The following is a 15,649-nucleotide window of genomic DNA, read 5'->3' as shown; positions in this document are numbered from 1 at the left end:
AATAACAAAGTCAATTTTATTCAAGAACAACCAAATGCGCCCATTGCCGCCCCTTCCCCCCACTGGAGGGAACTTGGCTCTGCTATTAAAAAATTGAGGACGTTTCCCTTTCCTCAAAAGCTGCGATGCCGCCAGGCGGCACAGAGCAGCCGCTCCTCGGGGAAGGAGCTGCTCTGGTGCGCGGCCATCGGCACAGGGCAGGAATCACAGCGTGGCCGTGCCGGGTGCTGGGGCCAGCCCCTCACCTCTCCCCCACGGGTGGAGGGTCGCAGCCCCTCGGTTGGCTCCCTCCCTACTTCGGCCCTGCGACCACTTCATGCCCTCGTCTGGCTGTCTCCTGACAAGGGGCTTCGGGACTCATTTAGAGAGTATGAGCTCCGGAGACAAGGGATGGAGCAGGGGCTGCAGGACAAGCTCTCAGAGGCTCAGGACTGGCTCCCCAGCATCTTCAGCATCAGCACTGCATGCACTACAGCAACCCACTGGATACAAAGAGGCCAAGTACTGAAATTCCTCCTGTCCAAAAATTCACCGGGCATTTGCCTGTGTTCGGGAATGACCTGTGGTGGCCACGGGATGCCATCGGCCAGGAACAGCTGCCATCGGCATTTTCAATTATGTCTGGACAATAAAAGGCGTGCTGCTCGGTGAAACAGCCACTGGGAAAAAGGGAGGTCTGATCTGGCAGAGGTAGCAGCTGTGCAGAGACCAGGTAGAAACCAGTGGGGGGTGCCAATGAGATCACCCGTTCAACAAAACGAAAAGCAAAACTGAGAGAAGCAGCATTGCTCATGAGGCTGTTTGGTGTGACACATCTCCCAGCCCACCCGTGCTGGAGGAGGCACGTTCAGCGTGGGGTGTGCTGCAGTAAGGAAGGATGCCTGGGCTCCATCAGAGGTGTGTCCCTTACTTCCCCACAGGCATCCAACACCCTGACCAGCGGACGGCCCTGGTGCTGTCACGTCTGTGCTTTACCTCTGTGGAAAGGGTATCCCAATTTAGCCCCTTTGGGGCAACCCACCAGCACCACCAGCCAACCTCCACTGAACAAGAACGAAAGGCAACAAAACAAAACCCACAGCACAAATGGAAAGGGAATGGCCAGGCACCGGCCCAAGGCTGCCGAGAAGGGAGTGTGCCACTCTGTGTCCCAGTGGTGTCACCCCCACTGCAAGGCACCAAGTCCCAGCATGCTACAGCTCCGACTGTGAGCGGGAGATGCGTGGGCCCTTGCGGATCTCCTTCCGCTTCTCTTCCTTCTTCCTCCTCTTCTCCTCATCCCGCAGCGCCTTCTGAAAGGTGTCAGCACTGGGGAAAAACTGTGGGTTGACAGCAAGGGGTCAGCATGGGGGAGCGCCCAGAGCCCCTCAGGCACAACCCCTCCAAACCCACCAAAGCCAACACACAAGCCTCGCAGTCCAGGGAGCTTGGAGCACAGATGCAGCACAAGGCAGAGTGTGACCACAAGGCAGGTGGCTACAGAAAGGAAGAGAGGGCACCAGGTGCCCAAAGTAGACCACAGATGGGGAATTCAGTGTTTGCATTTCAGATATGCTTATTCAGTGACAGGGACTTTTGGCCATTTCCCACAAGCTACCCATTCCATTCCCCACTCAGATGCCTGGAGCTGCAACATGGATGTGGAAGCCCATGAGACAAACTAGCAGCATTGCCATCTTACCTCTGACTGGTCCGTTTTAAAGGGATTGCGATAATCGGGAGATTTCTCACTGATTCCTAGCTCCTGAGCCATCTGCAGAATGAAAGGGAGACCTCACTGGGGAGTGGTGCCTTCCACTCGCATCCCCCAACTGTGTGAGCAGGGTCCCCTTCTCTCCCACCACTCCCATCTATGCTCTATGCTCTTCCCCCAGCCCTCAGCTCAAGGACAGCCCCCAGACATGGGGGGCCTTGCCTTCCTTCAACACCAAAACCCTCACTCCCCCAGCCTAGCAGCAGAGAGGGGCCATGGCAGAGGGGAGGAAGAGCCGTACCAGCCGCAGGACCTGGGAGTGGGGCCCCTGCTCGAACACACCCGTCAGGTTGCAGAAGCCGATGCCCCAGCGGATGAGGCTGTTCCAGTTGGAGTTGCGGTCGAAGTAGTGGTGCACAATCTTGGGGAAGCGCAGGACGACGTCCCCGAAGAAAGCGGTGTTCTCCACCACGTGGGAGTATGCTGTGGGGACAGCCACCAGCCCCATCAGCACAGGCTGAGGGCAAACCAGTAGGCTCCACAGTATGAACTGGTCAGAGAGGCAGCAATAGGGTCCCCAGGGAGAGGGAGCAGCCAGGGAGCAGCCCAGGTCTGGTCTGGATACACAGGGGTTTTGTACCTACCCCAGCACTGATCCCCTAAGAATGTCTGTGGTGCACCAGAGCACCAGAAAAAAGAGGGGGGTAAAAACCAGAGAGGACCTACCATCCTTTATCTTCTCATCCTGAGGGAAGGGCCCATCAGGAGGCACATCGGCAGCGATGAGCACAGCACGGGAGTCCTCCAGCACCTGCCAGAGCCCTTGGTTACTGCCCTGTCCTGCCAGCCCTGCCCTCTACCCTGGAGGTGCTGCCACAGCTCCCCCACTTTGAAACCCCATGACACCCTCCCTTCAGGCCCTAAAGCTCACCTGCTACACCCTCCACAGAAGCCCCCAGCCCTTCTCATTTCTGCCCACCCTTGTGGGCTCAGAGTGCAGCCTGCACTGTGGCTTACTTTGAAGAGTCCCTTGAGCATGATGTCAATGATTTTGTACTGCTGGTTGACGTCATTCAGCTCAATCAAGTTCTTCAGAGCATTCATCTGGTCCTTGCGCTTCACCTCAAACAGCTTCTTATCTGCACCACTGTCAAGGGCACTGCCAACACTCTCCCACCACACTGCTGCTCTGCCCCCTCCACCCCATCACCATCCCAGTTCTCCATAAGGTGTCTGAGGGGCAGCACCCGAGCCAGGGTGAAACACAGATTTCCAGTGAACCCCTTGCCCAAACACCCCAGCAGGGCCCTTAACAATGCTGAGAGCTTGTGGGGAGCTTTCTACTTGCCAGTCCATGCTCTGGCTGGTGGGCTGGAGAGGAACATGAACTGCCACCTTCCTCAGGTGTCTCCACATACTCATTATCTTTGCATACTTTGCCTATTTACCAGGGGATGCTGCTGTATGCTAAGAAGGGCCTACATTAGCCCACCTCCTCATGGGCAAAAAGTGCCTGTGGCACAGGGGAGACTAGGTGCCACAAGCCCAGGAGTCCTCTTCCACCATCCCAGCTGGTGACCTCAAAGCACTGAGACTTGCAGGTGTGCTTTGCCTTCTGGCTGGAGATGCCAATTCCAAAAGCAGACTGGGAAATGTGCTCAGTGCCCAGCACAATGGAGCGGAAAGAACACCAGGCATCACTGCCATTTCTGCTCCTACACCAAGCCAGGCACTTGGTTAGCAAACCCAGCAGCTTGGCTAAAGCCCATCTGCAGAACGACAAAGCAGCAACTTCCCAGTGTTTCTGGATCCTCTCTTTTCCATTTCCTTGTGCCCTTTCCATGGTCTCTGACCCTTTCCCTGTGCATGTGCTCCCTCCAGTCTCCATAGCCATTAATGCATACGTGGTCATGAGGGGAAGGCTGCAGAGGATACAGATTTCCAAGCCAGAGTCTACTCTCTGTTTCTCCAGGTCTGTGAAGCTGCCCTGGGACAGCAACAATGCCAGCAGAAAGGGGCAGATGATGAGAAAATCCATGTTGGCCTCTGCAGCCTGAAAGAAAACAGACCAATAAAACCAACGATCAGTGAGGAGATTTACCAAAAAGGAGAAGTCACACAATGACAAGAACAGATGGCACACTGCCCTTGGCACCAGGTCCCTGCCCACCTCTCCCTTGTCCCCATGAGAGGTCTGAGGGATACAGTGGCCAGAGCAGAGCCACATGTTGATGCTGCAGCCAGCCTGCTCTCCCCTGCAAGTGAAATCCTGGTCTCCCTCTTCTCTCTACCTGCCTGTACTGTCAGCCCCCAGGCATCTGACCCAGCACTGATCCAGCAGAAAAATTAGGTTCTACCCCTTCTTCCAAAAACAACAGCTAGCTTTTTCCTGGGTTTGCGAGGCAGAGCAGCCTTGAGTCCTCCTGCCCTCTTGAGTCTGTTTGCCTGCCCAGCCAAACCTGTCTCTGTAATGCCCTAACACCAAATCACTTGTTCTTTTCTTGTTGCTTTTCTTTTTTTAACAAATATAATTTTTTCAACTCCAAACCCATGAAATAAGCAAAGCAGGCAGCACCAGCAGCTCTCCCAGTCCTGCAAGAATCAGCAGTAGTTCCCACCATGCACCTCCTGCCATGGCCAAGCCAAGCATCTTCATACCCCTGGCAAAGGCAGGGGAACAGTGTCAGACAAACATGAGAAACCCTCTGAAATATTTTTCTGTTCTACTTTGTAAAAGGCAATACCCCTGGAAAGGAACAGCCCAGAGTAAATACAACCAGAATTACTGAAGAAAACCTGGCTGCTCCTGGTGTGGGCTCAGCAACACACCCCATGTTTCTGACATGGCGCAGAGTCAGGACAGCAGCACAAATCCCCATGCCAGGCTTGAGATCTGTCCCCTCTTCCCACTGTGGTGTGGTGTGAGTCTTAAGCCATATTCCAGCTCTTCCAAAGCACACCAACAAGCCAAGGCTGTGAGGAAAATTCTCCAGTCCAGGCAAACAGATGTTCTTTTGGACCTACCAGCCTGGTCAGTTTCCAAGAGACTGCTTCATCCTGCCAAAAACCATGACCAAGGACCCAGGGCCTGGCTCAGCAAGGTGGCACAGGTCTTCCCTCTGCAGAGCCCCCCACAGCTGCTCACTATTTCCCAAGCTCTCGGGGAGGAGGAAGTACAGCAATGCAAAAGCACAAAGAGTGACTGCCCTGGGACCCAGGCTCTTGTCTGCCCCTGGGATCAGACATACCACCATAAGGACTAGGCTGGCTATTTGCCATGCTCATGGAGAACTGGAAAGAGACACTGGAGGTAGCCAGTGGCCTCCAGACCAGGCTGGAAGGCAAAGAACAGAAATGCTGCCCACAACAGATCTGCTATGCTGCCTGTGGCAGTCCCAGCATGCCTGATTAGGTCAGCAGCTGCTGTATTCCCCATTTCCAACACTGGAGTTGGGTGGCTGGAGGATATTCCACAGGTGCTACAAGTGGGAAGATGAGCTGCAAAAAAACCTGTTCAAGGCAGCAGCAGAGCAAAGCACAGCTCTTGGCTGAAGCAGCTGCTGACCAGCCAGTTGCTGCAGCACAAGGTCCAGCAGCTTGCCTGGCTGCTTCCGAGTCTTGAAACAGTGATGCGCTTCTTCAGAGACACAACAGCAGATGCTGGGGTAGAGATGGTCAATGTTTTCAATGCAAATGTGTTCAGATCCTCCTACACCTGCCCTAAAGATTGTCCCATGGGACAAAGTCAGAAGTAGAGGACCAGAGAACCACGCCATGCTGGAAGCCCATCACCTTTTCATCTGATCTGCTGGGACTCATTCTCACACCAAAGCTATTTATTTGCCATTGTCCATCAGGGCTAAAACATGCTGTGAAAATGAAGCAGGGGCCCACTTGTTTCTCTCAGCCACAGGGAAGTGGGGCTGCTGATGCCATGTGGGACCACCTCAGATTTATTTTCTTTCACTGCCCTGGCAATTTCACTCCATTTTAACAGCAGAGGACATTCCTTCCTCTCCAGGCCACACTATGTAACGACATACCAAACCTCCTTGCAGATGTTCCTCCATGCTTTCCCCACAAACTCTCATCTTCACACCCGCTGAGGGATGAGATGAGACAGAAATACTGCGGATCTACTCCTCTCCTCCCTCCCTGCTCTTCCCTGAATTGATTTCTGCCAAAGACAGCTCTGCCTGATGCTCCCAGAGCAGTCCAGGGAGCAGGGCCTGGCCTGATGCTACAGATGGAAAGGAGTTTCCACCAACATTGCCTTGCAGCCCTGGCCAGCTGGCTGTTTCAACAGCAAGCCCACCAGTCTGTCTCACTGTCTCCCAACCTCTTAATTTAGATGCGTTTTTTCAAAGACATGACAACAGATGCCATGTAATAGATGGTTAGTACTTCCCATTAAAATGTTTTCAATTACTTTATAAATTTTCCTGCAGGAGCCCCATCTGAATCAAGCATCCCTGAGATTTATTCCCTTAATGAGCTAGCAAGGCAGAGCCATGCTGCAACGCTTTGGTTCCCAGAAGAAACATTTGCATGACCCCCCCCTCCCCCCATTTCCCCTCTGCAGGCACTGAAATATAGGGGGAAAAACGTCATTCTTCACCAGGACCATGCTGTGGCAAAACAAGGAATGAAAACTCCCTGCCCCACGAATCCATTCCCAAGGCGCTCCTCCAACAACCAGATGAGGATTAATCTCTTGATACAGGTGAACCAAAAGCTTCAGAAGTGAAACACCACTGCTCAGACTCCTCTAGGAGGACATATCGATACGGGGCTTACAGGACCAGCTGCTTCAATTCAAACAGCACTGGCCATTTACACCTGCTCGTCTCCAAAGTCTCCCAACCACCAAGCCCAGAAGATCGCGTACCACAGAGTTCGGGAGCCCCGATTTTCTGCTGTGATTTCCAGCAGGAATGGGTCCATCCCAGCCCACCCTCGTGCCTCCCGTCGTGTCGGAGGGGGTCAAGAAGCACCCTGCGGAGCTCGGGTGGCCGCTGGCACGGGGAGATGGGGATTCTCCCGCAAGCTGAAAGTAAAGGCATTCACACAGGGACGGTGGAGTGCACAGGGGACTAGCCGAGCCTACCCGGGCCGCGCTGCGGGAAACCCACCCGAAGCCATGTCAAGCGGACGTAGCAGGCGGCACATGGGAGGATGCGAACCCTCGGAGGGCCCGGCAGCTCCCAGGAACCGCGGGGCGAGGAGCGGGGCGAGCAGGCGGCTAGGCAGGCAGAGCCCTGGGCACAGCCCTTTAACCCAGGGTCCAGGGAGCTGCGCTGGGTCGCACTGCCCGCCCCGCTCATCGGCCGCCCCGGCTGCCCGGCACGTACGGCCCCTCCCGGGTCTCGCTCGGGGAGCACCGGCCACCTCCGCCCCTTCCCCCAGGGCTGCTCCCGCCCTTCCCTCCTGCCCCCCCGGGGCGGGGATGGCTCCCGGGCGGTCCCCACCTGCGGGCCGGGTGCCAGGTGCCGGGGCCGGCGCTCACGCCAGCCGCGCTGCCATGCTGCTGCTGCCGCCGCTGCTGCTGCCGCCGCCGCTCCGCCCCGCCGTGTCACTTCCTGAGCCCCCGCCCCGCCCCGGCACCGCCACCGGCCACGCACCGCCGGGCACTCGGAGGGACTGGGGGCTCAGCGGGGACTGAGGCTGTAGTGGAGGGGGTCACTCGTGACCTGGAAGAAGCCTCCTCATCCCTATGGGACACGTAGAGTGTCCACTTCCCCCGGGATCCTGGCTGAGCCCCCACCGCCCTTCCAGCCCAGAGCTAAGAGACCATCCCGTAGCCCCATCAGCCAAGGCGGGTGAGCAGAGCACCTCTTCCACAGCATCCCTGTAAGACGTCGTTTCCCCAGGCAGGTCTGTATTCTGATAGATGAAGGGCATCAACCAAGCCTTATCCCGCACAGAAGGGGAAACTGAGCCGTTTCAGTAACAGAAGTTTTTAATTTCAACAAACCTTTTTCTCAAAATGAGCAACAAGGCACTTCCTTTGTCCATCTTCTCCCTATTACCCACTGGGGTCTCCTAGATTCTTACTTTGTTCCTGTTTTCTGTGGACTGTATCTTTTCATTTCAATCTCCAATGTGTGAGAGGGACACTGCCACATTTCCTAGACATCTATCATTGACACCATGAGTGGAAACCAAAGGAAAGGTATGCATGCTATGGGAATTCCCACATTTGACATATCAGTGACAGGAGGTTTTCATTACTCAACCAACCCTCCTCAAGCCATGGAACCTCACTCCTAACACATGTGACAAACATCAGTGTAGGTAAACCTGGAGAAAAGTCAAAGCTCCATTGTAACCAGAGGATTTTGTCTTCCATGTCCATGACTATCTTATTCATGCAGCCCCACTGCTGCACTTCAAGTGCATCTAAGATCCTTCCTAACCACCAAGATATGAAGGTTTCTTAATACAAGAAAAAAGTCAGAAATGAAAAGTAACTTTAGCAATGTAACAAAACCTCCCATCCAAATTCCTTCATCCCTGTACAGAGAAGCAAAATGTGGAGAGGGGCTCAATGGCCTCCACCAGGACAGCTTGCCCTCTGAGTGCCCCACAACAGAGCAGTAATATCACATTGGGGTAAGCATGAGGACAAGCTACTCCTCACAGGACAAACACCTCACCCACCATGTACCCTACACATGACTGATGACAGTGCCCCACAGTGAAGGAAGTCCCCACACCCACGGGAAATCACTGCCATGGCCACTTCCATCACTGCTACATATTTGAGGCAATGCAGCATGATGAAAACAGGAAAGCAAAAAAAAATCTAAGAAAAAACCAAATACTGCATCACGTTCCCTCTTTCTCCACAAAGCATCTGGGAGTGGCCCCTGCCTCCATCACCAGAGAAGAGGATTTAGTTCATAGAGGTGGACTCTAGGCCCAAAGAGAAACCTGGTAACTCCACTCAGTGGTTCCCAAATGTTCTCTGCATTTTGAAAGTGCCTGAGTAATACTTGAGTTTCCACTACTTCATGGGCATACTGGCACTAGATGGCATGCAAACAGAGAATAACTTATAGCTCATCCTCTAGGGAAATCAATACAGGGATTGTTACTGCTTTGAAGCCAGAGACTCCCAAGCCTGCTCCCCCTTCCATCAGACCACCTCTGCTTTATAGATGAATGCAAGCCCAGCACACAGACTCATCTTTAATCCCAATTGCCTCCTCATTTCTGAAATGTCTTCTCAGATTAGGACATGATGAAGTCTTTCATCCCAAAATTAGCCAACTGTAGAAACCACTCAGAGTTTTTAATTTTGTTTGCCTTCAGCTGGAATAAGAGAGGAGCATTAGACTAACTATCCCTTCTTCCTGTAATACACCTGCCACACACATCAGTTATCAAAGGATACACAATGTCCTGATGCTTTACACACGTGGTCCTCTGTCCCAAGAGGCGATCCAGCAAGGTCTGAATGATCCCTGACTGCTCTGGCTCCACCTGGTAATGACTGCTCTGAAGCTGAGGCATTAGAAAAAAAAAAAAATTATTTCCAGAACAACATAAAATTGTTGGGCTTGTTCCTTCATACTCTCTCCCTCATCTCCACACAGAGCAATGAGATCTTCAAAGGCCAAAGCAAATATCTAGGGATTCGCTTCCCATTTTCCTAAGTCACTGCTCTCTTACCTGAGAAAGGAAGAGGTGAAGAGCACAAGATGTGGCCTCAGACAGCTCTCCTATGTTGGCTTCTGCTGCCTCTTGAATAATCTGGCTAATTTCTTTTTGAGAAATAATATTGTTGCTCTTATATCTCACAAACTTGAACAAAGGAAAAAAAAGAGACATTAAACACTAGAAGACCCACAGTGTGCAACAGTGACTCATCATTTGCAAGGACCTCTTCTATGCACCATTACTGCAGCACCTTTAACCACAGGCCTGATTTTTATACCACTTCTAATGGAACCAGTGCAAGTATCTATGTTGATGGTGCTCTGATTTATAGCCAGACTTATTTTGCTTTAAGCTGGGAAGGAACTAAAATAAATGATGTAACCTTTTAAAACTGAAATAAGAACAGCAAGTACTTACAGACCCCCTCTTATAATTGGAGGGGAATAACCCCTTCTTCTCATTCACTGCCACGAGGGCTGTATCTTCAGTATTTCTTCTGGGTAGGACAACATTCCCCCTCCAGCTCACAAACCCCATATACAGCAGGGTAGTGTATTTCACTAACTTCCTGCCCTGAAAAGTCAGGTCTGTAAGGTCGAGAGGGGAGACAAGCTGTGACACCAAGCAGCCAGCTTGCTCCCTGACTGGTAACAGCAGTTGCATGTTCTCTGCAAGTTTCCCCTCTCCTCCCCAGGGGTCCTAAATGATATAAATAAATGTTACCAACACCAGAAGAACAGGAGGGGCTCACTGACCGCAGTCAGTTTCTGCAGGGTGTGGAAGTTCGTTTCAAAGTATCATTATTAATACAGGGCACGAATATAGTCCCAGACAAATCCACAGCAGTCTCAGAGACTGTGCGGCATAGCAGTTTAAGTACCAACAACCAACCCATGTGCATTGTACCAACATACTGGGAAAGATGGGGAACAGCCCAACCTTCTGCTGCTCACCAAAGTCATCAGCCTGAGAACTTCTGGCTGCAGAAAGGACTTCTGGCCCCCACTGAGTAGTGTGAAGAGCAGGAATCGGTGCCACGGCTGTGAAGCAACGTGTAGAGCTAGGAGAGAAGAAGTCAATCAAAGACAGCTGTAAAACTGCCCAACTGACAGGCTGAACCCAGCTAAGGACAGTCTTCAATATTGACCCCAAGTTTTCTCTCCTAGATCTCATGCTGTGAAACACTGAGGGGATATTTTCCACTGCTCTTACTTGCTTTTTAATCTGTCACTCTCTGGACAAGAGTTCAGTCAAGAGGACAAAAGCTTAATAGCTTTTCAAAGCAGAAAATACGTATTGTCCAGCTTTGCTGGTACAAGAAGAGAAATCTTCTCCTGGGGTGCACATCATAAAACAGTGAAGGAATATCTTTAGCCTGGGGTTTTAAAAATAATACCCTCTGGTTTCAATATGAGGACAACTCTCCTGACCTCAGTTTTTATTTAGCTGCAGAATACCCTTTGGTTAATGAAGAAAGCCCTATAACTGGAGCTGAACAAACTGAGCCTGGATCCGCATCAGATAGCAGACTATGGGGACCAGTCAGGCTGATGATGACAATGCAGTCAGTAGAGAAAATGTTCTTACTAAAGAACATTCACGATAACATAACATAACATATATTAGGCAAGGCCATAAGTCTCTGATGGCATGAAGTCTTTCACTGAATGCTGAAATTAAAATGTTATTACCTTGTATTTTTTACAGGTTAGGAGCATGGGATGGACAAATAGATCAGCTGATATAATTTGTTATACTGTAGCAACTCACCAGAGTTTCCACTGGCAGTCACATAACCTCCCTATTGAAAATACAATAATCTTTTCTATAGGAAAACAACACTGAAAAATAATGTAAAATATTTGGGAGATATCTTTCATCTGGGGAAAATGAGAGAGTACCAGCACTGTGCATGAGCCTGCTCTGTGCATTTGGAAATATCTCTGGACCAAAACAGGGTTTTAGAAAGCCTCAAGTGAGTCAACTCCTAGAGGCAGAGTCCAGAACAGACTCTTTCTAGTGCTCTTGCATCTTTCAGTCAAATACAGCTATGACCCTCATTCTGCTTGGAATAAGAAGACTCTTGTTATTTTTGTTATGAACTTCAGCACCACAGCAGCCAAAGTGACAGGTTCAGCTGTTGCTGCAGCAGCATTTCATTCGTTTAATCCCAAATCAGCAGAGCCTCCCCATAACTATTTTTTTTTTAAAAACAGCCTTTTAATAACCTCCCTTCAGCTACTGGCTGTCATTCATCAGCAGTATTACATCTTTATCCAACCACTTCCTCTCTCGTACTGGTGTCCCTTTTGCTGGGTGTTCATTCACTCCATTCCATTCTCTATTAGTATTTAAACAACTGAACAGGTCAGGGTACAGAGAACTTTCTGGTTTAAGAACAGAGCCAGCACCTGGACTTGGTGGCTGGAGGCTGACAATAAGAAGAAGAGTCTATTCTTCCCTCCCAGCTGTACAATAGAGTCATATTATGTTATACTGAAAACATTGTATACATTAGGTTTGGCATGCATGCTGGAAACCAAGGTTGGAATTCACCCCTGGAAATCCAGAATTTCCATCTTCCATTCCCTAAGGCTGCCTAGTACCCTGTTCTACCTTCCCTTCCTTCAGGGCCAAACTGTGACCAACATTGTCCTTTTGTAAGACAGTCATGTTCAGATCCCTCTCATATGTTTATGATCTAAAGGTTTGATACAATTGTCCTGAAAGTCAAAGACTATTCCTATATTCCCTTCCATTCCCAAACCTTTCCCTCTTACAGGGTTGGAGAACTACTTTTTACCTTCTAGAAAGCATCTTGGTGTCCAGAGCCAAAGTGAAGGTTCATGCCTGCAGGGGAGCCAGGCACTTTGATCTCATCTCATAAAGCACAATATTAACTTTAGGCACACAAATAATTTTTCTTATTTGGCATAAAGTCATTATGCATTTTCTCCAGAGTGCTACTGGATACAGAACAAAGAGCTCAAAAACACTGCAGGAGAGGAAGTAGGAGAAGAAAGAACATGAAGACTTTACCAACATCCTGGTTCTTCACATACAGATATTCCACTAAGGTTTCTAGGCAGGCAACCACTGCCTGAGAGAGCAGCAAGTCTTTCTGGAATAAGAAGAAAAAGAAAAAAAAATACAAAAACAAACCCAGTCAACAGCTATTGCAAGAGGAAAATTCATAAAGTGCCAAGATCAGATGAGTATGCAGCACAGGAAAATAACACCTTTCATCTCCTGCAAGGGACGAAATGTGCTGCAAATTATCTGTCATATCAAGGAGCCAGACAGAGCTGCTTATTTTGAGACTAAAAAATAATAAGTAACAGCCTCCAAAGAGTAAAGATAGGAGCCCAACATAACTTAAGAGTTAAATGTAAACTGATGTACTACCCCTGGAGCCCAGCATCACTTGAGCAAGTTAACTGTATGCTGATGCAGTTACTACCCACAAAAGCACCTTGCCAGGGGCATGAGGGATGGACTGGGATTTGTTATACTTTTCCCACATCTATCCCTATGGATGTGGCATCCCTGCAGAGGAAGAAATTGTCATCAGTACACAGAATTTCAGCTACCCAGTTCAGCAGCAGGGAGCACCGCATAGCTTGATTTACCTTCTTTCTCACTGCACTGTACTGCAGCAAGAGCATTTTCCCTCCTCCTCATCACACATCTGTAAGAGGTGGACAATGCAGGCAGAAGGAAAAACAAACAGGCAGCCCTTTTGATTCTGCAACAGGGTGGTTTCTCCTCAAGTTAATATTTCTGCTTGAAGCCCAACACTACTGTTGCTCCAAAAGTCTTATTTTATATACCTGCAACTGGACATGCACCAGAAGGTTCTGCAGACTGACAACAAGCGAGAAGACCTGCTGCATGGCAAGGGGATGCAAGGCAGTGTCCTGCAGTGATGATGGCTGTGGTTGAGTAGCACTTGAGGCTGTGTTTTGGCCAACAATCACCAGCAGGGAAGAGGAGAAGTTCTGTCGCAGGACAGTTCTCAGGAACTGCATGATGCTCACTAGACAGAGAGATGCTTATTAGTGTGTGTCAGTGTTTTTCTCTGCTCTACCCTGTGTGTTGTGCCTGTGCAATAGCGTGGGAGAGGGTGATGAGAGAAAATGTGAGCTTAATAGCCCACCAGAGTTGTCTGGCAGCTGCTGACAGCTATAGACAGGAATGGGAACATGAGTTTCCTTGTTCATCCCCTTCTTTGAGACACTATCACAGTTCACACTCAGTTCCAGATGTCACTATCAACCTCCAAGGAAGACCTGTCCAAACAGAAGAAGTTCAGACAGTTCCCTTTTGCCCTTTCTCACCAGCAGTTACACATTTACAAAGTCAAATGCACCAAAGTTTCCAGATTCCCTCCAGCATCCCCACCAATCCATTCCATAATCACCACTCCTCCCTTGTTGTTTGTATCATGGTACTAGTGGCTGCTTCCAGACAAATCCTCCTAACAGATGCAAAATACCTAACAGCAGGATTGGCTTCTTATTCCTGAAGATGACTGCATTCAGGACTTCTGTAAGGTCTACAGAGAGTGTCTGGTGAACCTAGAAGAGAATTAAATACAAGAGGAAAAATACTGCTGGTTTGGAGCAGATAGAAAGCTCCATTATATACTTCTAGTTCTTAGACACTACCCCATGATGACCACTGAAAACCAAGGGAACAGCAACAGGGTTTCAGGAGGCTGACACAAGGGACAGAAGGGAGAGTTACATCATTGGACCCTCATGTTTCACTCACCACTAGTTGCCTGAGTTGCACAGCTTCCAAACCTTGTCTGTCTTGTTCTCACTACTCCCTGCAGGACCTCTGGCATGTGGCTGTCAGCCTGCCAAGCACATAAAGTGGCAGGAACAGCCACCACCAAACATGGCTCTACCTTAGCCACAGCACCAGGCAGCCAAAAACCAGCAGTGGCCAGAAGCAAGAGCCCAGGGACAGGAACTATTGCATGGGTGAAAGTGGCAGAGGAGTTTAGGGACTTGGCAACTAGGTGAAACAGGAAATGTCTGCTTGAGAGGGAAATGTCTGTGTAATACAGTTTCCTTCACAGAATAGTCATTCACGAGCAATGGCATGAAGCCTCAGAGAACACCGAAGGGATCAAACTCCTCAATAAGCCAGAGAGTTGATATGGGAAGGCAGGCATAAGGATCACAGGGCTGATTCCCTTAAATACTTTTCTGAAGAGAGAAATACTCCAGAGGAGAACTAGGAGTAGCTTCTGCAACATGGTGGCAGTGACTACTCATTTCAGAACTGACAAGCCAGCTTTTAATAGCCTACCATCCATGAACCCTGTTTATTCACAGGGTAAAGCCAGCAGCAGTAACATAGTTAGCTATGTATAGCAAGTTAGCTATGGCCAGACAAGTCCTCACTATTAACATCAGCCTGAGATGAATGTGGCCATTTCTTGAAGCCATTGTTCTTCTCTAAAAAACTCCAGGCTCAGGGAGACAGCCTGTCATCAGCTCACATTCACAGCCACAAAGGTGCTCTTATGAGAGTCTCCAGGATGCTGTGTGCAGCTCCTGCTACACTGAACAGCAGAAAGAAGCAAGAGAAATTACTCTTCCTCTTCCTCCCCTTCAGCACATTAGAAACACTGACACTTAGAAATGCTGAAACTTAGAAACACTGAAGCAGTCTTGAACCATTTCCATTTCCCAAATATATCTGTAGTTTCTTTCCTCATCTCTGATGCAAAAACATTTCTGAGTTGTATATCATAGCACATCAAGCCAGTGGTATTGATAAAACCAAGCAACAGGCTTATAAGCTGCTAAATAATTGCACTTCGAGGATCAATATGAGCTGAGAGCATCGCTCCCAGAAGACGCTCAACACTTGACACTTGACACTGGAATGTCTTTTGGGACTGGCACAACACCAGACACAGCCCTGACTTGAAAAATGAGAAGGCAGGCTGTACTTAGCAGCTCTCAGAGCAGGGTCAGGCCGCATTCCCACAGCTGACAGTCTGTACAAGTACCATGCTCTAAGCCTTAAGCAGAGGCTGCATGCTGATGAAGTAATGGGTGCAGACTTGGTCTGGGCTGGTCTTCTGGAAAACATCTTCCCTCAGAAATCTAACCTTTGATTTTCTGTGCACATGCATGTCCTTAATGTGGTTTTATCATCTGTAAACAGGTCCCAAAAAGCATACTCTGCTGGGCATTACTGCAAGAGCAGAGCTCACAATTAACCACATGCTAACTAACTCCATATCAAGCGAGGTCTGGCTAGATACTTCAAAAG

General features: G+C 49.7%; 2 protein-coding genes across 3 annotated transcripts in view; both read right to left on the bottom strand.

The window, feature by feature from the left end:
• CCDC134 (coiled-coil domain containing 134) lies at positions 1 to 7,275 on the bottom strand. 2 transcript variants are annotated; one of them, XM_056510578.1, is made up of 7 exons: positions 7,162 to 7,275; positions 3,629 to 3,746; positions 2,711 to 2,832; positions 2,420 to 2,504; positions 1,995 to 2,176; positions 1,682 to 1,753; positions 1 to 1,319 (listed from the first exon to the last, which is right to left on the bottom strand). In XM_056510578.1, the coding sequence occupies exons 2-7, from the start codon at positions 3,729 to 3,731 to the stop codon at positions 1,194 to 1,196; spliced, it is 690 nt and encodes a 229-aa protein (XP_056366553.1). In that variant the 5' UTR covers positions 3,732 to 3,746; positions 7,162 to 7,275; the 3' UTR covers positions 1 to 1,193. The 2 variants fall into 2 exon arrangements, with proteins under 2 accessions (XP_056366553.1, XP_056366545.1); XM_056510570.1 differs by lacking the exon at positions 7,162 to 7,275 and adding an exon at positions 6,826 to 7,032.
• Positions 7,276 to 7,634: 359 nt separating this feature from the next.
• Positions 7,635 to 15,649, bottom strand: part of MEI1 (meiotic double-stranded break formation protein 1) — a 37,749-nt gene continuing 29,734 nt past the window's right edge. The window contains exons 25-31 of the mRNA XM_056512471.1: positions 13,851 to 13,932; positions 13,186 to 13,391; positions 12,395 to 12,476; positions 10,309 to 10,415; positions 9,368 to 9,499; positions 9,090 to 9,199; positions 7,635 to 7,829 (exon numbers count right to left, since the gene is read on the bottom strand). Coding sequence (XP_056368446.1) covers positions 7,784 to 7,829; positions 9,090 to 9,199; positions 9,368 to 9,499; positions 10,309 to 10,415; positions 12,395 to 12,476; positions 13,186 to 13,391; positions 13,851 to 13,932 — 765 coding nt within the window. The 3' untranslated portion in view covers positions 7,635 to 7,783. The remainder of the gene's footprint in view (positions 7,830 to 9,089; positions 9,200 to 9,367; positions 9,500 to 10,308; positions 10,416 to 12,394; positions 12,477 to 13,185; positions 13,392 to 13,850; positions 13,933 to 15,649) is intronic.

The sequence above is a fragment of the Oenanthe melanoleuca genome, chromosome 1A (genome assembly GCF_029582105.1).
Source record: "Oenanthe melanoleuca isolate GR-GAL-2019-014 chromosome 1A, OMel1.0, whole genome shotgun sequence".
Lineage (NCBI taxonomy): Eukaryota > Metazoa > Chordata > Aves > Passeriformes > Muscicapidae > Oenanthe > Oenanthe melanoleuca.
The sequence above is the reverse complement of the archived record's forward strand: the minus strand, read 5'-3'. Positions and strand labels throughout refer to the sequence as shown.

Coding starts and splice junctions, on each gene's coding strand:
- CCDC134 (XM_056510570.1), bottom strand. CDS start 7,017: ATGAGCGGGGCGGGCAGTGCGACCCAGCGCAGCTCCCTGGACCCTGGG. Junction 2,833..3,628: donor AGACTCTGGCTTGGAAATCT/GTATCCTCTGCA, acceptor ACAGTGGTGCAG/ATAAGAAGCTGTTTGAGGTG. Junction 2,177..2,419: donor GGATGAGAAGATAAAGGATG/GTAGGTCCTCTC, acceptor CTGTCCCCACAG/CATACTCCCACGTGGTGGAG.